We start from the raw sequence: 24321 nt of genomic DNA on the forward strand, positions 1-24321 counted from the left end.
ATTAGAACAGTGTGTTGGGAGTATATATTTCCAACTGCTGAATGTCATTGACTGTATCCTGGTTATAAGTTGTGATTGTGACACAAACTGGACAAAGGGACAGTGCAACTGAAAAGACTTGGTTTAACATAGGAATGCCCAGTATAATCAGAAATTAGATTCCAAAGGCGCACATGAAAGCATTTCAGCACAGAGGTCACAGCTCAGGCCAGCCTGATTCATGCTCCAGATTATGTTGGAGACAAAATGGAAAGCTTTGTGAATGAGGTGGAAAATCAAATTAGCCAGGGGTCAGTCAAAAATAAGAGTCGGTTCGGGTTGATACATAATTCATGTGACCTCTTCACTCATCCTGAGCATTTTTTATTTTAGTTTCTTTTTTTAGGCAGTAGGGTGGGATGAGGTGGTGGGGGGAGGGTTACCATGGCACCGGGTCCCAGAGGAAGTGAAAATTGTCAACAAAGAGGCTATTTGTCAGTTGAGGAAAAGAAATGGGATTGTTTAGCAAAAATAGCGCAGATTTGACTCCACTCGGTTATTGCCATGTGGCAATCACGAGTAAAATCCAGTGCTGTGCGAGCACACACTTACTGTACATTTAAAAGATGAAAGAGGAACTTTATTGTTTGACTTTGCAAGTATCCAGTATGTGTATTTTTTATTTTATTTTTTTAACTCATGCTTGCAGTCTTAGCTTTTGTATAAATGCTGCATTTAGAGAGATTCTCAAACACAAGTTATTTACTATAGTTTACATTAAGGGTAAAAGTTAAGATTTTATTCAACATTCTTCGGGACGGGTTGAGGTTTATCCATCTCAAATGTGGCAAAGGAAAACACTTTTGTTGCTCTTTAAATGTTTAATGAGAATTCTTGATTTGCATGAAGACTGATCATAGATTTGAAATCTGTTGCAGAGTTGTTGCATTATTCATTGCAGCTGCAGCGTTTGGATTCCACCATCACAGCAATGTCACACTTTGCTTGTTGTAAGGACAGACTTGAACCGCCAATTACTGAATCTGTACCGTGACAGTGGATAAATTGGCATTTCATTATTATGTGAATATTTACTTTTAATCCTAAAACTTTCTCATAAATGCATAGATTGAGGTGCACTGCCCTCTGCTGGCTAAATTAGTTACTCGGTCTCCTTGGAACTATATGAGCAAGATCAAAGTTTTCCGATTTTTGTGTGGCAGCCCAGTTTCCTTTTCAATTTCCTTTAGTTTGATTTTTTTTCTTTGGTCTTTATGCATCCATATAATTGCATTCAATCATTCTTCGGTTAATCCCACTTTTATACATGCTGGTCTTTTGTGGTACTTCACTTTTTCTTTCACTAGCACAGGTATTAAAAGAGATGGAAAGCTGCATCCTGTAAATGTAAATGTACTTTATTCATACAGCCCTTTACAGACAATCATTACGGTGTACCAAAGTGCTTGTAAACAGATTTCAAGTTGTAGATATGCTTTTTAACGTCATGGCAGCCTACAGTCTGAAATAACCTGGATCATTTTCCATCCCGAAATGCAAGGTGTTCTGTAATTCTTAGCTCCCTATTATAAGTTATCCCTGCTTCTCTGTCATACATGATTTTTAAACTGATTATTTTTAGGGATTTTACTCAAATTTGTACAACAATTTCTCTAATAATACTAATTGTGTACATTAAGCTTTGCTAGTTGTATTTCAGTGGTCCTTGGTCTTTTATGGACAAAGATGTTTCATTGATCATAAAAATACAGTGATGACTACTCTGATTCAGCTCATACTGTCAACTGGGAGAAAATATTAAAGGGCCTATGTAAGGCTCTTTTTAGAGGTGTATATTTAAGTGGAAGAGTTTGTGTGCGCTTATCATAATTATTTTCATGCCTGACATTGCTGCAGCCTCTTTATTATTTTATCTGCAAAGCCCGGGTTTAGCTTTAGTCTCTTTAAGGCCCCCCTTATGAAGGCGCAGTCAGCTCTGATTAGTCAAGAATGGTTGAGAGCAACTCAGCTGCTCTTTGAAGTTTGATAAACTTGCCACAAGGCAGGCATTAGGAAAACATGTTAAATGGTGATGCAGATGAGTAACAAAATGAGAAAAAAAAACTGGACAGCTGCAGCCAGATGCATAAAACTGTGTAGTTTCACGACAGAATGTGTGTACACACAAAGTAAGAAAAATGGATATGGATTGTTTTTGCCAGCTTTCTAAAGCCATGTCTACGCATCGTTCTTTTGTAAAATCTCGATCCGATCTTGAATCGAGAGGTAATGGGTTGGTTAGAAGTTAAAGGCTTGGCTTGAGTTGGAATAAATGTGCACAGTTAGGCTTATAATAAAGATCTGTTGGTAGCAATGATGTTGAGCGTTCAAATGTCATGTTTTCAAATTACCTGAAACTACTAGTGTTATTAAACGTTTTACCAATGAAAAAATATATAGTACCAAAATACCATAGACCCTTATCTAAAAATCAAATACAGAGTGTGAAACTTACAGTGCATAGTTGGTGCTTTGTGGTACAAAATATCAGTCTGGGTGTCCAGAAATGGTGGTTTTCTTAACTAGTTTGTTTCTTCTCTGTATAAGGACATTGTTAGTGGAAGAAAAAAAGGTTTGCAGTTTTAATTTAAAGCTTCTGTGATCAACCATTTCTAATTTTCCATATGCATGCGTTTTGTGTTTTTCACACAAGCCAAGAGCTCTGAAGAACATTTTCACTGACGCCAAAATATTTTCAGATGAATTTAATATTGCAACTTGCATTTTTAAAGACACTGAGAGTCCAAAAAGAGGGATAGACCACCCACAGAGAGAGCGAAGGCAAAGAGCTGGAGTTCAAACAGACCCTCCTCACTATTCTCAAAAGGACAATGTGGTTCCAAAAAAAAAAAAAAAAAAGCTTGTGGGAATTAGACCCTGGTTGTTTTTAAGTCTGTTTCTTTTTGTCCTGCCCCTCACATTTTCCCCACAGACACATACAGGTAGCACACAGAATATGACCAATCACTTCACAGTTCCTTGCTGCTTGTTGACTTTCAGAATGTTAGCACTTTGTCATGTTAAATGCTGTGCACCCAGCAAAAATTAAGCAGTTTGAGTACCAGATGGAGCAGAGTTTCTAACTTTGAGGAAATGCAAAGGAAATCTGTTTAACATTCAGATACTTTTTAAAGTAAATACCACAAGACGTCTTATTTAAAAACAAACAAAACACTTTAGCTAAGCAAATCTTATTTTAAAACATAGAAGGAACAGAGCTTTGAAAGCACGGCGTCTATGTTTTTTGGTTCTCTGGCTTTAAGCAGGCACTGAAGCACCACATTTGTGTTATGCGTATTTTGCCATTTCAAGCCTTTAGACTAATGTTGCGCTTTCATTACTTTCCTGTGTGTTTTACTGTGCTCATTTTAAATTTGACTGACCCTACCACATTTGGTGGTCGGCTGCCTATTTCTAGTCTAATCTATCTTTACTCTGCCTTCAACTTAGGGTTGTTCCTCTCTTTCATGACTTAAAATCCATATGGCACTAATTGTGAAAAATCTCATCTATAATACAAATAAAGCAATGTTGCATGTTCTTGGCAAAGGCATATTTATGTGCTTTTGAATGTGCAGTTATTTTAGCAAAGCATTTTTTGCCATCTACAGACAAAAGGCAGACTGTATTAACATTACATAAATGTTAACGTTTGTTGCATACTTGCAACTTTTTTAGGTACAAAACCAGTTCAGTCTTTCTCTGCCTGAATCCATTTTAAAGTCAGCCCCAGTGTCGTCACCTCCATCTTTGTTGCATAACTTAATGTTCTCTACAGTATGGCTGAAGTTTTTCATTCTTTTTTGACAATATTTCAGTTAGACATTCATGTTGGGCTTGTTTTGTGAGAACAGTGGGGGGTGGGGGGGTCCAGTATCTCCTTATCTCAGAAGTCGTCATTTAAAAAAAAAAAAAAAAAACAATGAAAGTATGTTTTACAATTAACAAAAAAGAAATATTAACATTAGCATCATATTCTCTAAACACAAGAAACGAATGACACTGTCAATACATAAATACATTTACAATTACTACAACTTTTTAGAAATATGTCATCGATCCAAAATAACACACAAACACTTAAAGTACAATATTAAACAAAACTGGTTCCAGAGACCAACTTTGAAGCTACAATTTGTGACGAAGTAATTATACATGTTATGAAATTTACATTATTAATCTAGCTCGTTTAATTTACAGTTTCCATTCTCTGACATACTGCGTATTACAGCAAGAAAGGAGCTGGAGTTAATAGTAGGACAAGTGCATAGCAAAATAGAATATCATTTGAACAAGTTAACGAAACGCAAAACTGACAAATATGCTTTAGAAAACAACATTAAAAACCATGTTTAAGGCAAATCTTATTTAAAATTGGCATAGTCTGAGAAAATGTCAACAAAGTCTTGTACCACCCTGTAGCAGAAGTCGTATTGTTCCTGTGGGGTGCAAACAAAGACGGATAAGATGGTAGCTTTTTTATTTTATTTTTTAGCTCTTTAGAATATATGGGAGCCTCTGCTGCTACTTACCACAGTTTGGACCATATGAGGCCTCTGCATGCGTAAACTCTTCACAGTTTGGAACACGTCCAGCAGGCCCTCTGCTTTGACTCGCTCCAAGATATTGCTCAGTGCAATGAACGTACCGGTTCGCCCTGCACCAGCACTGCAGCATAAAACGCGTAGTTTATTCAAGAATGAACAGTTCTTTCAAATGTTTCTGAGTTGGATTATGTATCTTAAATCAAGATGTAACACCTACCTGCAGTGTACGACTATAGGATGGTTCCCAGACTGCTGCTGCTGTCTCTGCACTGAAGCGATGATGTCGATCATGCCTTTCCCCTCGGCAGGGATGCCGATCTCTGGCCAGCCGTGGAAATGGAAATGCCTGATCGCCCTTGTCTGCTTCTCCTTTGAGAGGAAATGCACGGGTAGATTAAGGATGATAATGCCTCTCAAATATGATTTATATATGAAGGTATAATGGCAGGTGCAGTTTCAATGTTGGCTGTGTGCAGTAGATGAGTGGTGGGCTGATGGGAGATATTGTGGAAAGCGGGAATATACTACCAAGCTGCTGAAAGGTAAAGTGGGTCGAATTAAATGAAACATGAGATGGGAGGCTCCCACTTGATAAGCCTAAATACATCCTGCCCTCCACATTTCCTCTTGCAGCCCAAGGGAGTTTTATGCACTCACTTTTGGTTTTGCTCAAGGGCTACAAAATTCCTTTGAAAGGAATTGAATGCTTTTTTTTTTCTTTCTTTTTTTGGATTGCAAACTTAATTCCTTTTAAAACGGTGAACCTTTTACACATTTCTTCACTGTTGACATTTTGTAGATTCCTGAAGCCATTTTCTTCTTTCTTGGTATAACTATTTCATACAGATTTACATGTAGTGGCTCTTTGAATGAGACAACCCCCTTGACTGGGAAACGGTGAATTTAATTACCCAACTGTAAAAATACTGGCTCTACAGATGAGAATAGTTTATTATCACTTTTTATAATCCAAAAAGAACAATATGAATACATCTTGCTTTACAACAAATTTACAATCAGAAAAAACAATAGAAGACCTGTTTAATTAAAGTAGAAATAATCCTCCTGGGTGAGTTTTGCAAAATGGAAATAAGTTATTTTAATGTCCTTTTTAAAAATGTTATTTCTCTCAACTAAAACCAGAAATGGAGGATATAATACGCTCTACCTGTTTCCTTGAGAATTGATTTTAAGATTTTTTTATTTTTTTTTTTCTTGGTGTTTAAAGCGGCAGTAGGCAACTTTTTTTTAGTCATATTAGCTTGAACTGTCATGGGATTCTGGAAGTAGAATATTAAATAGGCTGTTTAGGAAAAATAACGAAATCTGTAGCTCCCTCTGAAGCCTGTAATCGTGCTTGCAAAAACCGAGCGCTCCCGGCTGTTTTTAACCAATCAAGTTAGGGTGGAGGAATCCTACCTGTCAATCACAGCTTGTGCACACGCTGCTGAGCGCGAGTCTTCCCCAGCTTGTGTGCGCTCACACTGGTGTGAACTCACGTGCACAACCTCGTCCACAGAGGGGGAGGGGTTTGGGGGGCGATTCGGAGCTTGTTAGAGGTTGGGGGAGGGACCTGAAAGTTGTGTCAGTTCGAATTTTCCGACTTTAGACTCGCAATTTTGAAAACTTGCCTACTGCAGCTTTAAGTCTTCATGGTCTTCGTCCTGCTTATTCATCAAAATTATTTTATTCTATGAACCTTCCAGGACCCTCAGGTCTTCTGGTGGCGGGTTTTTAATAACCCCCAACGTGAGAGCCGAACCATACAGTGAGGTCTCCTGTTGCTGCTATGGCGAAAGCTGTGGAATAGCCATTCCTGGTGACCTGAGGACAGCTGACTGTGTGGAAATCTCAAACTTTTGTGGTAATGCAATTTATTTACGTATTTGTTTATCCTTGTATCCATCTGTGCATTATGTATGATTAATTTTTCAGTATTTAGCATTTCCTCCACTCTTGCTCATCTCCTATTGTCATTCCTGTTAATTTTTTATGGGTTTAGGTGTGCATGGTGGATTGTCTGGATCTTTCAAGTTTCAGTGCCAATAAATGCCATTTTACCCTGATAGGTGTCTATGACGCAGGAAGGCCACATTGCATTTGCCTGTGTGTGATAGTGCAAGGTTAATTTGCTTACCGGAACAAAGGTGAGTACCAAGTCTCGTAGGCTGAAGGTTTCACACAACGTGTCTCCCTTCAGCTCTACAGTGTAATCTCCATAGGTAACAGAATCCTCTGTGGGCCAGTATTGGCAACATTTGTCCTGCAAAAACAAAAAACTTATTGTTTGCTACCAGTTGAGTAAAAACTGTAGTTTAATCATTAAAAAAAGGGATATTTAAAGTAGTTTTGGCACAAAAAAGAAGACACTGCACAGTTTTGTGACAAAGGCTGGCATCGGAGTGCAGATGTTGTATGTTGCTCTGTTAAACTGGGTTATGAAGTCAAACCTAGCTTCCTTGAGGTGACCAGTTATTGTAGCTCACCTGCTCCCTCTCCTGGAGTTCAGTCAGCATGACAATGGAGTGACATTTCCACTCCCACACCATTCTCCAGAAATCCTCCACAGTGTGAGGCAGAGGTCCCTGTGTTGCAATGAAGTAATCTTTCTGTCTGTATCCCTGAGACAAAAACCCCCCCACAAAACATTCAGTTTTGTTTTCAATTACAATTGGGTCACCCTGCTATTGAACTAATGCAGAAGGAAGATATTCATATGCTTACATCTATAAAAGATGCATTGGTGTAGTCTGTGAACTCTTGGCCTCGTCTCATGGAGAGAATAACTCTGTTGAAGTCGTCTAAAGAGGGAGTGCAGCATCAAAACCAGGTAGATTAGAGCAGCGCATGCATATGTTCATTGTCATGAAGCAATCTGAGACAACTTGTTTAATAGTAAACTCGGCAGAGCTCAGAATTTTGGAAATCTGTATTCAGACCTTACTATCAGTTGATAAATAGGGTATAATACAGATTTTAGGATCGTTCTGCTACTCACATGGAATAATTTGCAGAACTCTGTTCTTCTTCATGTTGGCTGGGAGGTTCCCCATTCTCATGTTCTCCTTCATTATTCGCATGTTGGTCAGTTTCTAAGCAGAAAGCAAAGACACAAAGTGAAAGGTTAGAGTAATGCAAATATTATCTGTCCGTGTGCTTACAAACTCAAGTTGAATTAAAAATACAGCTGCACTGAAAGCTGCTGAACTACGGAAGAGTATTAGGGCCAGGCATAAGAAAAAATATTTATATTTTGCCTGTTGAGAATAAAGTCGAAATGTCGAAAATAAAGTAATTAGATGATGGACCAGAGGAGTTGACTTTTTTCTCGAAAATTCGACTTTATTCTCGACATGTCGACTTTAATCTCGACAGGCAAAATATTATTATTTTTTCTTATGCCTGGCCCTAATATTCTTCTGTAGCTGAACAGACCAACATTTTCGTTAGGTCATTTTGCAACTTTTCTCAACGAAATTTGATATGGATTACCAGTGCACACCAGTAACCACTCCGGTGAGTTGATTATTTTGAAAACGGACGTTTATGGTGCTTTTACAGACCTTTCTAGACATGCGCATGACTTGCCATTCTGAAGCAGGTTGAGAAGAATCAAAATTAGGCAAATACCGGAGACAGCAGTAAACATCAAAAAAGCGGTGAGGGGGATTCTAAAACATTGCAGACGACTCAGAAAAGAGGCTTAATGTCCCCTTTAAGCACCTGATTGCATAAAAATAAGAGGGAGCCAAGCTAGTGCACTTAAGAGCATTTCAATCACGTTGAGGTCTGGTGAGAGCTATGCATAAACAAATATCCACCAACCTCAGCGAACTGATATAACACTGTAAGGAAGAGTGACCCAACAATTACTTCAAATATTATTGCTAAAGGTGGTTCTATAAGCTGTTGGTGATCTTCGCTTTTATTAAATAGATGATGAATAGGTGACCCAATGTAATATATCCTCTCATTGTTTGAGGTTATATTAATTCATTCTAAGGACAGAAATATATTTGCTTTTAATTAGAGACATGTATGTTTATCATGACTGCCTTGCATATCCTGTATTTATAGTGTTTGTTCATGTTCTCAAAAATGAACACCACTACTATTTGCAAGCTGCAATATGTAGGAGACTGATGGCGTGTTTCTTCCTGCTGGAGTCAGCTTGTGTGCCCCCTAGTGAAACCCTCTGGTAACAGGCTTACAGAGACAAGTATGTGAACGAGTGATTAAAAAGAAAGTATTATCCTGGCCTAAAACCTGATATTTTTTATTTTTTTTCCCAGTAATTTCTTATTCTGGTAAGTGTGTTTTTCGTTTTCTTTTCTTTTCACTAAATGAGTGTCCGTTTTAAAGTTCTTACCTTAAATTCTTCTTCCAGGCCAACCCGGTCACCAGTGGCAAAGGTGTTGTGCAGTTTGTGTAGATGTCCTTCAAGAGACGACACATCCAGCTCCGTGTCGCCATAGAGGTAGTATTCAAGAAGGGCCTGGTAGATGAATGAGTACTGTATCTGGGGTGAGAATACACACAGATTTTTCATGCACAGGCACATTTATGAACGATTTAAGGAAGGAATAAATGACCATCCGAACACATGCGAAGTGTTAGTGCTACATCGTGTGGCAAACATAATCTGTCTCCAACTCACATCTGTCTGGACGAGCTGTGAGCGCTGCTCTCGTATCTTGGAGACGAACCCAAACACATCAACTTTCTGCTCAGCGTGCATCGTGTCGATCATGGCATCTATTACGATGAAGGTTCCCGTCCTCCCAACACCAGCGCTGGAGACACAAAACAAACCACACACTGAGTGAGCCACATTTCTCAGCTGACACGTGCATGTTAATGAAAAGCAGGAGGGAAACACAGGGGGATATGTACTATAGTCACTCAAAATGTTTCTTTTCCCACAGATACAAAAAGAGGATAGTTATGCCGAATTATCTTTATCTCCTCAGAAATCAATTGGATATTTAAAACTATTCAAAGTTAATTCAAATAAACACGTATTTTGTCCCATTAGCTGAGCTTTCTGGTACCTGCAGTGGATCACTATAGGCCCGGAGAAGGGTGGATTCACTGCCTTGACTTTTTTGAGGAACTTGAGCATGCCAATGGGGGAGAAGGGAACTCCAAAGTCAGGCCAGCTGGTGAAGTGAAGCTGCGTGACCAGACGTGGAGTCTTGGCAGCATCACTGGCCTGCTATATACAGACACAATAAGAAATAGAAGTGTTAAGAACAACCAGCAACAATCCTTTAATAGCCACAGCTCTTTTTCATATTTTTGTTGTAGACATTGAGCTAAACAAATTCATTTGTATTGACAAAATTACATAAGCACAGCTTGAAACTTACATATTGTACACAGAACTTGCGTATAGTATAGTCCACCAGGACAGTGAAGTCTTCGACTGCCACCCTCACGTTCCCATAGGTCCAACAGCCCTGGTCAGGCCAGTACTGGTAGCATTTGTCCTAGAGAAAATTTCCATCCATGATAAATATCTCAAACGCAGTTCTTCAATGGCTTTTTGAAGGACCTTTTTCTTATAAAGAGTGAAGCTCACCTTTGCTAAGTCATGCATTTCAGCTACTCTAACGCTTCAATTTCACAGCCAATCAGTCCAGATTAGTGTGAGTGGGAAAGGTGAAACCAGTCAATATTCAGTATTGCTGGCCTGATCATGATACTGCCTTTGAGGACTTTATTTCAACTCATCCAGCCAGTTCTCCTCTTATTGATCTTTTTCACCATTCTCATTCTCTCCTTGTTTAGTTCTAATTCCCAATAGAAACTGCCATTTTTGCACAGATACAAAGACCTTTGACTATAACAAATAAAATCTCATTTTAAATGATCCATTATGTATCACAGGAAAATCTTGACTTTTGCTTTCACCCTTCAGAGTGAAGTCATGGTAAACCGTTATGCATGTTAAGTATGATACTTCAGGATTATAGTTGAAGCAAAGCCCTCCAAGCACATAAACTTTTAAGACATAAAAAAAAATCCCGTACCTCTTTTCTTTCTTTCAGATTTGTCAGCATGACAACAGTTGCTACTTTCTGCTCCCATATCATCCTCCAGAAATCTGCCACGGTGTCTTCCTTTGGACCTAAGAGACAAAAAAAAAGATAAAGAAAATACATTTACATATATATTTAAAAATCAGTATATGGAGGTTGTCATTTTTTTAAATAAAGCGTATTTCAGCTTACCTTGTGCAGCTATGAATTTGTTCTTTTCCGTGTAACCCTGGTGAGGAATTAATGTACAGTTACAGAACTGTGAGTAAAGGACCATAAGAGTGACTTAAGCAAACTGCTGCTTTAAACGTAAAGAAAGGAGTACTCCAAGTACTCATCTGCTGAAAATGTGTCATGCAACTGATGGCTACTTTCAATCAAATTGTTTAAACTGTGGAGCAGAACATTCAGAAGAAATTAAAACGGCATATGCTATTGCGGTGCAGTTTGTGTTGGAATTTCACAAATCAAGGTTACTAGATTGACGGTTGTAAGAAAAAAACATTCATGACTTACATCGATGTAAGATGCATTCACATAGTCTGAACAGGGACTTCCATCCATCTGAGTCAGCACCACTCTGGAATGGTCATCTGTTTGAAAACACAATGGGAACATTTAGAGGGTTAACTTGACAATCGGCATGCATAGTTTCATTAAATGATAATATTGTACACATTTGACAACAGAGAACAATAAGGAGTGGCCCAGTTTTTAGAGAAGGGTGATGGAAGGATCTGCCACATCGGTTTGTGCAAAAAACATAAAGCTGCATTTCAACTGTTAACTTGGTACTGAACTTTCTATTCTGTCAGGAGACTCTTTTCAGTCCCCCATGAGTGTGGTATGAATATTTTTGGAAGGTTTGCAGTAAACAGGCCTGTTTCCTATTTAAAGAAAAAAAAACAAAACCACTTATTTGTTTATTCTACTTACCCGCATTATTTAAGGCATACAGAAGTCTAACTACAAACACATTTACAAAATATTGAAACAGGAAACTGTATGTGTTTTTAAAAAAACAAAACAAAACATCAATATTGGAGTCAATGTGACCTAATGCGTTAACTGACTGTATCTTTGGGGGGGGGTAATATTCAATATTTCCTGGAGCGGGGTAAGTGTCAAAAGCACAACAGCCTGTGTACACGGAAACAGGAAACCGAGCTTGAGGTTTGACTCAAAAGAAAAGTGCGCTACAGAACAGAAAGTACACTCACAAGGAAGGATGTTGGGGTATCTGTTCTTCTCCTTGTTTTCATCCTTGTTAGCCTCCTCGTATGTCCCTTGGGCATTACCCCCTGGCAAAGACTGCAAAACAAATTTACAGATTTTACTCGGCTTCATGTAATGAGAAATGGTCTGTCAGCAGCTTACGACTGGAGCATTGTGTTCTGCTGCATAGAAGCATTTCCTCTGCTACCACCAGCAAACAGTCATTCATTAAAATCAGAGAACTGCAACTTCCTCTGTCTGCGCTGACAAACTGTGCAAATAAAATTCTACTTTTTTGGTTTAACATGAACCCTGAGTCAGACATTTAATTCAGACTCAGATCCTCAATGATGAACACAAATAGCCATAGAGGTACTTTTCATTCATGTGGGTGTGTATAGAAAGGCTATGTGTCATTGACAATGTGACGCATATTACTTCTTTAATTTTCCTGAGTAAAAATACACGCACAAGTCATGCTTTGAGGGGCTTTCTCATGAACACGCTGCACGCTTCAAGGCCACTTTAAGGTATTCTAGGTGGTTTTGTTGCCAAAGCTGAAGACCTAGTGTACATCTGAAGAAAATCTGTATTTAACTGTGCACAGTAAATGTATGAAAAGTTAAAAAAAACAAAAAAACTTCCGTCTGTAAATATTTATTTTATGTAAATAAGAGGGTGTTCCAGAAAATACATACAGCATGTGGCAAGTGTTTCAAAGTCTGTATCAACACAGCAACCAACGCTGTATTTACGCAATCCTACAAATTTGATGCAGCACTTAAGATGCCTGATGTAAACACTACTTTCAGCCCTTGCGTAGAGCACAGAAGGCTGCTTTTTGACAGCCTGTTATGCTGACCCCTAGGAAGAAAAGAGAGGGGATGCTTACGTTGTACTCCTCCCTGAAGAGCTTGCCGTCATCAGCTGAGCGGACCCTGTACTCCTCCTCAAGGTGATCAACTGGTATGGGTAGGTAGGTCTTTGAGGCCGAGTGAGATCTTGGCAGAAGGACCACCGTCTGTTGCTCTGTGGGGCGGAAAACAAAAAACAGTTGGTATATCACTCCTGTTGGACTGATTTGGTTTAATAATTTGTGAAGAACAATTTGTTGTGTTGACTGATTTGAGTTCATTTCTATCGGCTCTACTGGATAATCATAGAAATAAATAAATAAAAAGGATTAGGTTGAATTCAAACAGTGGTTCCCAACCTTGTTTTGAACCATACCCAAACAGCCTTTCTCTTCACCACCATTTGTTGATTACAACTTCCTTTGAAGTCGGTGTTTGTAATACTATTAGTTGTATTGAAATGCATATTCCCTACTCATTAGCCATTTCATAACTTTTAGCGAACAAGTTGAACTAAATTTATTTACTTTGGCTCACTATTCCAATTGTTCATTCATCAGCTAGCCATTTCAGTTGCAAGCCAGTATTATCCTCTCCCTTCAGCGAGCTAAATCATCCATTATATGTTTCCCATTGAGTTCTTTTGGCACCTCAGTCCACTTGTGACAGAGGCATGTTTGGTTGGGAATCACTGATATAGACCATCAAATTATTAAAACACTTTAAATCAGACTTGACTGAGTGAATACATAAAATATCATAAAACGTTTTTTTTCTGCCTACACTGCTGTAGTATTTTAATGATCAACAGGTGTTAGAGAAACCAGGAAAGAGCTACTTACTGCACCCTAGCTAGGCATTCTGTCACCACTCACAACTCAGAAAATATACAGGTTGAAAAAGTACTGACAGAGTGTTAGTAATGTATATTTACTTATACTTCCACCATGAATACCTGACCTGGTGGTACAATGGTGTATAACGACTCAGTACTGTATCCAAGCTCTAAAACACAATACACATACCAAACACATCACATACAATATAGCCACGAACAGACCTGGAGAGGAATGAAACAGTCTTTAAGCCTGGCCTTTGATCCATTTTGCTAGCACACGTTTAAGAATCTACACATTTCTGGTTTTAGGAGCTGGAAAGGTAAACTACATTACAAATGTACAATTAACAAAAGCTTCAAGACTTCCTAAAATAAGATTTAATCTGACCATACATGCTTTCATTTCTCCAGTAAAATATTTTAGAAATAAATGTTTGTTGCGTTTTCTACAACAATAATCTGCGACAATGCCAACTTTATGTTTATTTCAGTTATTTGTTTCTTGTTATATGTTACTTCTAATCTAAAAAGGATCTTGGCAGTCCTTTGTAATGTCAAATAAGAAAATACTTCCTAAAGAACATTCACAGATCTTCATTGTGTACACTTTCCTGTAAGGTATGATAGCAGTTAATAAACTGAAATCCGCTCCAATTTCAAATGATGCAAATGAAAGCTCCTGCAACAACTGTTGTGCATCAGTAATGTACAATAGCTTCATGTGCAGAATCAAAAGCTATAAATGGAGGTGAAGATAGCCCATAGTTTTGTGCAGTATGTCAAGTAAAAACCACAGGAAGTCTCACACAGCCAAGAAGCAAAGGTGGAGCTGCATACAGTGACAAATATACACCATTTTCCGTCTATCTCGGCCCTGTTTCTTGCCGTTCACCATTTACCATATTTTGACAGCTTCAGGTTTGTCCCTTTACTTTTTTTTTTAAACTCTTTTTGGCCAGCTTGTCACACGGTCAACAATCTGTATCATTGTTTCTAACAATGTGGAAGTGTACAATCGAAAACGTTACCTTGTTCCTCCAGGATGCCATTTGGTATTTTCTTGTCAACCGTTGTGACGACTGCTTTTCTCTGGTTTTTTAACCTGAATGGTTGAAACACAGTAAGAAGAGAGACACACAATCACATCAAATTAAAGATTATTTTCATATATATATATATATATATATATATATATATATATATATATATATATATATATATATATATATATATATATATATATATATATATATATATATATATATATATATATATATATATATATATATATATATATATATATATACACACACACACACACACAAAAACAAAAAATGTATCCATCCTACCATCTGAAGCTTGAAAAGCTATTTTTTCTCATTAGCCGATGTCTTGGAAAGGCAAAAGTTAAAGTCAGAATGCAGTACAGAATTTGCCCTTCACTCTCTTAAGTTGCCTGTGTAACTCCACTGCCACGGCCAGCCCTGTTCTCACTAAACATGTGAGCGAGTCAGCTCTGCAGAACTTCCTGACTGGGCTCCGCCTCAGTGACTAAAAGGAGGAAGTGTTTGTCACCCTGAGCTCTGCCCCTGAGCCCGGCTCAACGCCAGAGCAGGGAGGGGGGAAAGGTGAGAGAAGTGAGTCTTTGCAGGGTGGGAGTTTTTACCTGAGGAAGTACCACACCAGCAGTGCGATGATGAGCAGCAGCAGGAACAGAACCAGCACAGTGGGAAGGATGTGGGTGCTGGGGGATGTAACATCTTCTGAGGAAGAAGGAGAGGCAGAGCCGGAGGTCAGGGAGCACCACCGACAAAGAAGCAGGAAGAAGGGGCAAGGCCGACAATATATAAGCGTGTGTGTTTGAATGCTGAGCTGCAGACATGTTTGAGTCATGCATATTTTGCATGAACTGATCAAATAAATACTTGGCACACAAAACACCCCCTGTGTTCTCTCTTGACCACAGAGCTGATTTAATAACTGGCCTCAGCAGTATTTTGTCAACACAGAGGAGCATCAGCTCATTTAATCTTGGTGTATCTAAGAAAATTAAAGGCTCAGCCAAGAGTCAGTTATCCATTAGGTCTGTTTATAAAAGTGTACAATAAGCTGTAAATTACTGTCCGAGGTTATAAGTGATCTGTTAATGACAAAGCTGTAGAATAGGCTATTATTAAGCAGATGCATGCACAGCACAAGATACATAATCATATGTTTGGGAAAAGCAATGACTGCAGTGGTTCGGAATGGGATTTTGTTGTTATTGCACATTGTTGCGTGCCGTTCGGTCTCATGTTGAAGTGGAATTGCGCTCGTTATCGTTCTTACCTTCTGTACGGCTGACATTACTGGTGGAATTGGACGTTGTTGTGGTTGCCACCAAAAACAGAAGGAGGACCATTGTGACTGCAGGAAAACAAAATGAATACGGATATTAAATTTAGTGCCAGACATGTCTGCAATCAAGATTCATGAGAACACTATTCAGGCTGCACAAAAGCTTTTGACAGATCTGAGGCATATTCTTTTATTAATGACTGCTGCTTTCAGGAATGTGCTCATCGGTGCAAAGTTCACGAGGACACAATGGAACAACACACTCATATCCTGGTAATTCATTAGTCCTGTCATAAAAACCCACATGTAACTCCAAACGTGTCCACATGGGGGCACAATACCTCAATCTTTGAACACCAGACACAATAACATCCACCCCATTGAGAAAAAAATAGAGCAGAGGGATCCAGAGAAGAGAAAACAATCTTTTTAAATGTCTAATTTAAATTCAGTTTAAAAAAATCAAGGGTTTTATTTGTGATTTAAGGCATGCGTGCCTATGAGTAACATTAGAGCAAACAACCCAACTCAATACAATGCCTCAAACTATCTTAACGCAGCATATGCTCGAACATATTATCACACTGAGGAAAGAGAACTTCCACTTCCAATGAATTCCACTGATGTAGCTGATACCAGCTGTTTTCCTTCAGCCATTTCCGTAGCAATGCCATGCCAAAACACAAGGGATTTCTATGACATTGCATATGCAAGTTTTTACAGCACTATACATAAAAAAAAAAAAAAAAACAGTGTATTCCAGCAAAATTACTAAATGTCATCTGGTCTGTGTGTTTAAACTATGCCTTACTGCCAATGCCCTCGTTTTTTTTGGCTCTTTACCACCTTTCCCCCCTTCCCTTTAATAACATCGCACCGGCACAAACAATCCCTCACATGCGCACAAAGACATGCACGCAAAGCAACACCCACAGCACCATAAACCTCATCCAGGCCTCTTCAACACAGAAAGAACTGTGGTCATCCCCTCATTTTCTTCTAGTAGAAGAAAGCAGAGGTGGGAGGTTAAAGGAGTGTCTGATAGATACTTATGTTTGAGCATTCAGTCTGGGTTTCCCATCACATTGATTTAAGCAAGTTGTCTTTTTGAAGCTGTTGGTAAGATTGTTAGTCTCGAGATGCTGGCAGCTTTGAAGGACCTCCCCCCATTTAAAAAAAAAAATAATAATCTTTTTCACCATAGCACTCCAAAAGTTGGAATCTCAGCAAAGCACACCAACACAGAGCTGCAATCACATCATAATGAAGCAGAGCAGATTGCTTTTTCCCTCCCCACGGCTGCAGGTGTGTGTGTGTGTGTGTGTGTGTATGTGTGTGCGGTGCTTTGCAGCTGCAGTGAAAAGAAAGCCCAGGCCAAGTGTATCATCAATGAAGATACTGTTGAAGCTTCCACTCTGTGCCGCAGTGTCCTGTTCAGTGTCCGGCCAGGACACCGGAGGAATGTGGAGGCAGCAGAGCAGAGACACTGACTGCAGCAAGGAGAGAGGGAGCAGAAGGTCCAGGTCAATAATATTTCCTGGAGCGATTAATAAACCCTGACATGTCAAGCCCAAGCTCTGTGGGAAAGACTGATGAGGGAATTCTAATGAGAGAAGAGAAGAGAGGAGGAGCACCTCACCCCTTCGCCAGCTCCCCTTTCGCTTTATCCACCCTCCTTAAGGTTTTCTCTGTAAATGTCACAAGCTTGGACATTTAGAGGGCGGATATTGAGCCGGGTTTGTGAATCCTTATATGTGATAGTGATAGTACAGTGTGTAGAGTTTTGTAGTGATGTGGAAACATTTGGGACTTTCCACTACAGAAGATACAGTGACTCCTATGTATTCTTTTTCTGAGTGCTTGTGTATGATTGCTCAACAGGGACATCCAGCAGAGTGCTCACAGCTAAATCTTGTGGTTAAGTGTTGCTGCTTCTTGTAAGCATCTTCCAGTTCTTGGCTTCACACTTCCTCTTCTTCGCCTCTGGATATATCTCCCTGTCATGTCTCAGCATGACAGGGAGCTTCTCAGGGACCTCAGGCCATTGTCACTGCAGTGGTCTCCCGTCTGACTTCTCGACATTCTCCTGAGAATATTACAAACTTTCTTTGGTCTGTCTCTGACATAGTCCTTACTTTGAGCATCTAATCTCCCTTTCTACTCACTCAGCATAAAGTAGTCTAGACCACAAGTCTCAAATTTGACTATTAGAGTTGGTCATCATTTAGCTTGGGTCAGCCTCTAGTCCAACAACTATCATGGCATTGTGTGTGCTCTCATATGTGTATTGTCCTCTCTCCATTTAGCACTCAGCAGCTAGTCACCAACCATTAGGCTAGTCATAATGAAAATGGGTCATGGGAGATGTCAGCTCGGGGGAAGTTTTAGGGTGTCCTTATTTTCCCATAGTAGACATTTGCAAGTAGCTTTGGGGAAGGGTATTGTCTTGGCCAACTAGACAGGGAGTTTTTTATTTACTCAACCATGGAGTTAGTGCTGTGACATACTGGGAAGTCTCATCCTAGGCTGCAGATTGGGAAGGCTTGTCTACAGGGAAAAAGATTACACTCTTATACCAACTGAATGTGATATATGAGGAATGATGTTCCTTATCTAAACTACTGCAGGCTGTATCCCTGTATCCACCACTTATATGTAATGAGATGTTTTCCGAGTTAATCTTGATAAATTTCCAAGGCCACTCAAAAAACAACAAAAAAACGTTTTATTGACTGAATCGTAATAGATTTGACCTAAAGCCTGATTTATAGTCGTCTGGGAAAGGCCACGGAGAGCCACGGAGAGCCCTCTCCGTCGCCGGAAACCCTCCCGGAGACGCTCTCCGAGAAAAATATTAATCGTGTAGAAACATGTTCCATACTTTTTTCAGTTTATTTAACCATTTCTTTCAGAATATATTGTTAGGCGGTGTATTCACATATCCTATCTATACAAGCTGTGAAATGATCCCTCTCTGACACAATTTAGAAAGTAAAACAAGACGCTTTAAGAGAAAGTTTTAAATAATAATACAATACAAAATGACCCTGGGAGCCATACCAATTTCATCAAACACGTTTTTCTTTTAGTTCTGCCATGCTAGGAAAAACAACATATAGAGAAGTTCCACAAATGAAGCCTAAAGTCTTCTCCGAGCCCGACATTGAAAATGTCACATTGTTTGTTTTGTTTTTCAGAAAACAATGTGCGTACCACTTTACACCCGAGTAACAGCCACAATACAAAAGAAAACAAAAGAAAAAGCTATGAAAAAAAAACTGGAAGAGCATTCTTTACAGTGCCCACTGACCATGCTCACCATATGCAAGATCTTTAAAGGAGCCATGGCATGAAATTTTCACTTTTTAAGGTTGTTTAACATTATTATGAGTTCCCCTAGCCTGCCTGCGGTCCCCCAGTGGCTAAAAATGACGATAGACCTAAACCATGCACTGGAAATTATTCTCCGCCTTTGGTAATGTGACCATGCAGATGGCCTGATCGGGAAAGCTGCCTCATATGACGTACCGACTCTTATGACGTGGAGGTTGTTTCCCCCCAGAGCCAATAAACTGCCTTTCCCCGCCCACAGCTCTTTGGCCAGCTCATTGCTCTGTACATGGATGTAAAAAATCTCATTTCGGCCGCTTGTATTCGCGATCTCATTCTCTCGGTCACTACCCACAGCTTGTGACCATAGGTGAGGGTAGGAACATAGATTGACCGGTAAATCGAGAGCTTCGCCTTCTGGCTCAGCTCCTTCTTCACCACGACGGGCCGCTGCAGAGCCCTCATCACTGCAGACACCGCACCGATCCGCCTGTCAATCTCCTGCTCCATTCGCCCCCTTACTTGGGGAAGGATCTCATTCCCGAGAGTAAGCAATTTAACGCTCTATAATTGTGTTGCTTTCCTGTATGTACAGTATAGTTACATAGCTTGTTACCACAAGAAAGGGTTTGTATCGTTAGCTATGCAGCTAATAGCATCTGCAAGCACTAATCTCTGCCAACTGGGCTGTTGGAGGTGTTTGCATGCCCATGAGATGGTTAGCTCGCTCATTTTAGACCAAAACCCCCTACTTCAAGCTTCCTGAAGAACAATGAATCTGCAAATTCAGTGCATTTTATTCAGGATAATGATTCATTCATGGTTCCAGAGTCAAAACGGTCAGTCTGTTTGTGTCGTTAGCTCTGCAGCTAATAGCTCACTCACTGTCGCTAATGTAACGGTAAATAGCATGAGGTATGCGAGTGGACACCTCATTTACTGTAACGCGAGTGTTTTGTACTTATTTGTTGTTTTGAGAGCCGTCCTGCTGTTGGTGTTATGGCGCGCACGATATCTGCCTTTCCCCTGATTGAAATGACTAGCGCTACGTGCATCTTTGCAAACCAGAGCAATCTTTGCCCCGCCTTTCTCCTCCTAATTTGCATTTAAAGCTGCAGACCCTAAACAGCTCATTCTGAGGATCCTAAGGAAAGCTCATTTTGGGACTGGCTGTAATTCTGCACCAAGGCAGAATTTTGGGGAAAAAAACTCAGATACAGTATAAGGGGACCACTAAAGCCTATAAAAATATATAAAAGCCTCCATTTATTTTCATGCCATGGCGCCTTTAAATGAACACATGGTACAGATTTTACATATAATGATCTCATCTTTTCAATGTCATTGGGATTATTTACCTTGTTTGCTTTTCTTTGTAATAACGAAGAAACTTCAAGTATGAATACTGTAAACCTGATTTTATGTACATGAACATGTACATATGCCACACTCTACATGCCAACACCGTAGCAACTGTTATTTGTTCACAGAAAGCTCCAGCACCTGGCATGCTCTGCGTGAGTCACAGCTCTGTCTCCACTGATTACGACCTGCCTGCTCTGAATACCTGCACATCTCACAGCGGGAAAACAATAATATGGACGTGTACAGATATCAGCGTATCACATTTCACAGAAAAAGCAGCACATAATACAAGCAGGCCACTACAAGGGTAGTCTTTGCTTCCGTATCAGTCCAAACAAGAAAGAGGCATTATGGGAACTCTGACTCATGCTGACTCTCTAGTCCCAAATCAAAACAATGAAAAATGTTTTTCCCTAACAGTGTTTTGGTTTTGGAAGATGAGCCATTCCTCTCTGTGGACTTGTGTTTTCCTTGTGGTTTTCTGCCCTGCTCTGTCATTCTTTCAGTCTGAGTTTAGAAAAATATATACACACACACACATATATGTAGAAATGACATAATGAAAGCCTTGCAGTTCTTTGCCATCGTCTCACTAATAAGCCAAGGAGCCAAACCATCAGAAAGAACAAACGTGTTACAATTAGAAGCAGATAAGACAGGGAAATTGGCCGTGTTTGCCTTTGACAGGAAACAAAGTGTTCCCTGCACTGTCAATTCCACCAAGCTGAGTTTCCCTAGGCACAGAGTCTCTCTGTCTCTTCAAATACATCAGCTTAGGAATTTAGAAAATGGGTCGTGGGTGTAGGGGCAACATGACAGAGTGAAAAGCAAGCAGGAGATGTACTGTGTCCTCAGAACAAAAGATTGGCTTATCCTTTCAGCCACAAGGCTTTAAAAACAGAAACCTGCAACAGTTTTTTTTTGTTTTTATTTTTTTAAAAAGGAGAAAAAAAACAAAACCAGAACCCTCATTCTTCCGTGCATTTTCTCTCCACTGTTTGAAATATTTGCAACCGTTTAGTTGCCGCCTAAAATTGTTAAATCTTCACTTTATAACATATATAAATTAGATAAGAAGACCAGTTACCTTAAAGTTCCCCATACAGACACTTTGAATTTAGCATGTTTACCATGTGACCGTCTGAAAAAGTGTTTGGTTGACATGAGAAAAAAAAAAGAAGAAATAAAGAAAAATTGAAAAAAAAAAGAGGGCAGCGATACATGTGTTTCCGTTAAACAAATAATATAGTATTTAGCATCAGTGTTAACTATTTCTGCATTATTTTAGGTTAAATAACAGCCACAATTTGAAATGTGACCAGGTGACTTTTTTTAGCCACTTGCTCGTTTTTGAGGTATCACAGAATGACATAAGAGATTCTTTATTTACCTCGCAGGGCAGCGAGAAAAAAAATCAACTCATGACATGACTGAATGTGTAAGGTGGATGTATAAAATGTCTACTGTAATGTTTGGTTACGGTTGCAAAGGTGCAAAAGAGGGGTGGATGTGTGAGTAGAGGGCAATGTTAGTTTTCTAAGTTGTATGCAATATGAGCCATGTCATTGTGGGGCCTTTTGTTCCAAAGTTGTACAGACCTATAAATGTACATATATTTTCTCTGGTTGGTCATGAATAATAAGGGTTTATTACTGGAAGAGTTGTACCGAGATTTTCAGAGTTTGACACATTTTTACTGGCCTCTTGTAAGGCCCCCCATTTTTATTGAAATGCTATTCAAACTAACAGAGTCAGCCAGAATGTTATTATCCACTGTGTAGGATCTCATTTAGCTCTAACACAGAGTTAAGTTTTAAATTTGTGAGTTTTGAAACCAGGTTCAACAAGTTCACCCGGTCTGTTTGAGTAGTTCTGCCGTGTACCAGGTCTCTCCGTCTGTGCTCCGAGCCTGGGGAGCGAGTGTGTAAACCTGGGCTGGGTTAGCTATTTAAAGGACAGTGCACTACATTCACAGTCTTGACTGAGGAAATGGTGCTTGAGTGTCCATCTGTTCACACAGATGTGCATCTGCTTCCCATGCAAAATAACCTAGTTGGACAAGGTATTCAGTCCTGCCTTTTCTAAACTAATTGGTCCATTCCTGCTGATCTGTTTTGAAGAAACCATCCATAATCTGAATTCTCCAACTGTGGCAGCCTGTTCATTATATCCGACTTAAAGCTATTTAAAGGTTACAGACTACATTTTAGATTTGTTGAAATGTGTATGCCATTGTTCCTCATGGTATGTTCCCATGGTAACCAAGGCATCAGTGCTGCCACCAACATGGCCCTGTTGGATGTTGAAATAGAAAGCCTGGTGTAGAGACACACTCTGCAAACATAAGACCTCGATGCAAGTCCAGACTTTTATCATATCTAATAGCTACTGTATATCAGTCATGTGTGTTAAAAAGCATAGGAAGGAGAGTTTAGTCATTAAACAAACCTACTAACCACTCTAACTTCAGTTTTAAGGGTTAGAAGAGCATAATGTCAAGTTTTGACAATATGTAAGTTTATGTATCAATTTATGCACACTAGGAAAACTTGGGTAAAATAAAATTACGAGCAATAACTAAGATTACACTTGCTATGTGCACCACAATTTCATAGTAAAATTCAATTGGTTTAGTGTGCATTTGTCCATAAGTCCGTGAAAGGCACTATGTGGTATGAACTGCATGGAAAATGACATACAACTACAACTAAAGTATTTTGTAGCTGTAACACTGAGCTTGTGAGTATGTGAAACAAAATCAAAGGGAGGTTTTTATAAAGGTTTTTATTTTATAAAGCTATAGCTCCCAAACGGTTGAGCACGTTCTTTTTCATAAATGTTGACGGTATTTTTGTCTTTTTCTGTTTATAAAATGGCTATTGCTGCATGTCCTTAACTAACCTGGACTTTCGTTCACATTTTCAGATGTATGTACTGTGTGTGTGTGTGAGGAAACCGGGACTGATTGTCGTAATTCCCCACCAGGTATATTCTATTTTGATAATATGTATGTTCACTTTAATACTAATGGAGCAGTCGGACCTTGCTGTCTCCCTGATGTATGTACTGTGTGTGTGTGTGTGTGTGTGTGTGAGGAAACTGGGACTGATTGTCGTAATTCCCCACCAGAAATAAACGGCAAGTTGCCAACCGTGACCGTCTTCTTCAGTGCTAAACACAACGCAAGAGAGAGTAGAAGCCGCTACAATGGGAGGTGTTACATAAGTCAAAAGTGAGGTACAACAAGGAGCTCAAGTGGAACTTGGAAACAATGATAAAACCGTTCACTGGCGGTCATCAAAGAATGGTTTTAATCATTATAACTTAGCAATGTTTAGCATGTTTAATGTTACCATTTTTAGTGTGGTCGTGGGATTAGTGGGATCAACACAGATCATGGTCCACAATGTCTTTGATTGGTGCATGAGCTGAAGGCATCAGGGAGCAGGTGGCATTGCCGAAAGGTTGGAGCTAGATTGTGTCCAACCTACTGTAACTGTGTAATCAACCTACTGTCTTCACAAAGTAGTTTTTTTTTTTCTTTTTCCCAAGTAAAAAAAAAAAATTCTGTCAATGGTCCATGGATCCCTAAAAGCACTTTCTCAAAGTAACATTGATGGCAGATCCCAAAAAGCATCTCGAGCAGTGAAAACAGAGAAGCACTCACCAGCAACATCTAGTTTCAGGTCAATCTGTTTCTATGGACGAGCTTTATGTCTATGTTGTGATTATCATCCTAGATACAACTAAGGGTA

General features: G+C 39.4%; 1 protein-coding gene across 4 annotated transcripts in view; it reads right to left on the minus strand.

Annotated features, from left to right (window-relative positions):
• Positions 1–2729: 2729 nt before the first annotated feature.
• ptprea (protein tyrosine phosphatase receptor type Ea) overlaps positions 2730–24321 on the minus strand; it is a 66295-nt gene continuing 44703 nt past the window's right edge. For 3 of the 4 annotated variants that reach the window (XM_075456785.1, XM_075456786.1, XM_075456787.1), the window contains 19 exons: positions 15863–15940; positions 15201–15297; positions 14563–14636; positions 12735–12871; positions 11848–11938; positions 11144–11220; positions 10820–10856; positions 10619–10716; positions 9956–10075; positions 9638–9801; positions 9244–9379; positions 8956–9105; positions 7585–7678; positions 7311–7387; positions 7073–7207; positions 6724–6849; positions 4804–4955; positions 4572–4707; positions 2730–4478 (listed from right to left, as the gene is read on the minus strand). In XM_075456785.1, the coding sequence (XP_075312900.1) occupies positions 4404–4478; positions 4572–4707; positions 4804–4955; positions 6724–6849; positions 7073–7207; positions 7311–7387; positions 7585–7678; positions 8956–9105; positions 9244–9379; positions 9638–9801; positions 9956–10075; positions 10619–10716; positions 10820–10856; positions 11144–11220; positions 11848–11938; positions 12735–12871; positions 14563–14636; positions 15201–15297; positions 15863–15935 (2049 nt within the window). In that variant the 5' untranslated portion in view covers positions 15936–15940 and the 3' untranslated portion in view covers positions 2730–4403. Of the gene's footprint in view, positions 4479–4571; positions 4708–4803; positions 4956–6723; positions 6850–7072; positions 7208–7310; positions 7388–7584; positions 7679–8955; positions 9106–9243; positions 9380–9637; positions 9802–9955; positions 10076–10618; positions 10717–10819; positions 10857–11143; positions 11221–11847; positions 11939–12734; positions 12872–14562; positions 14637–14883; positions 15083–15200; positions 15298–15862; positions 15941–24321 lie in introns of those variants that run through there. The other variant, XM_075456788.1, reaches the window with a different exon arrangement.

Source organism: Odontesthes bonariensis, chromosome 23 (assembly GCF_027942865.1).
Source record: "Odontesthes bonariensis isolate fOdoBon6 chromosome 23, fOdoBon6.hap1, whole genome shotgun sequence".
Lineage (NCBI taxonomy): Eukaryota > Metazoa > Chordata > Actinopteri > Atheriniformes > Atherinopsidae > Odontesthes > Odontesthes bonariensis.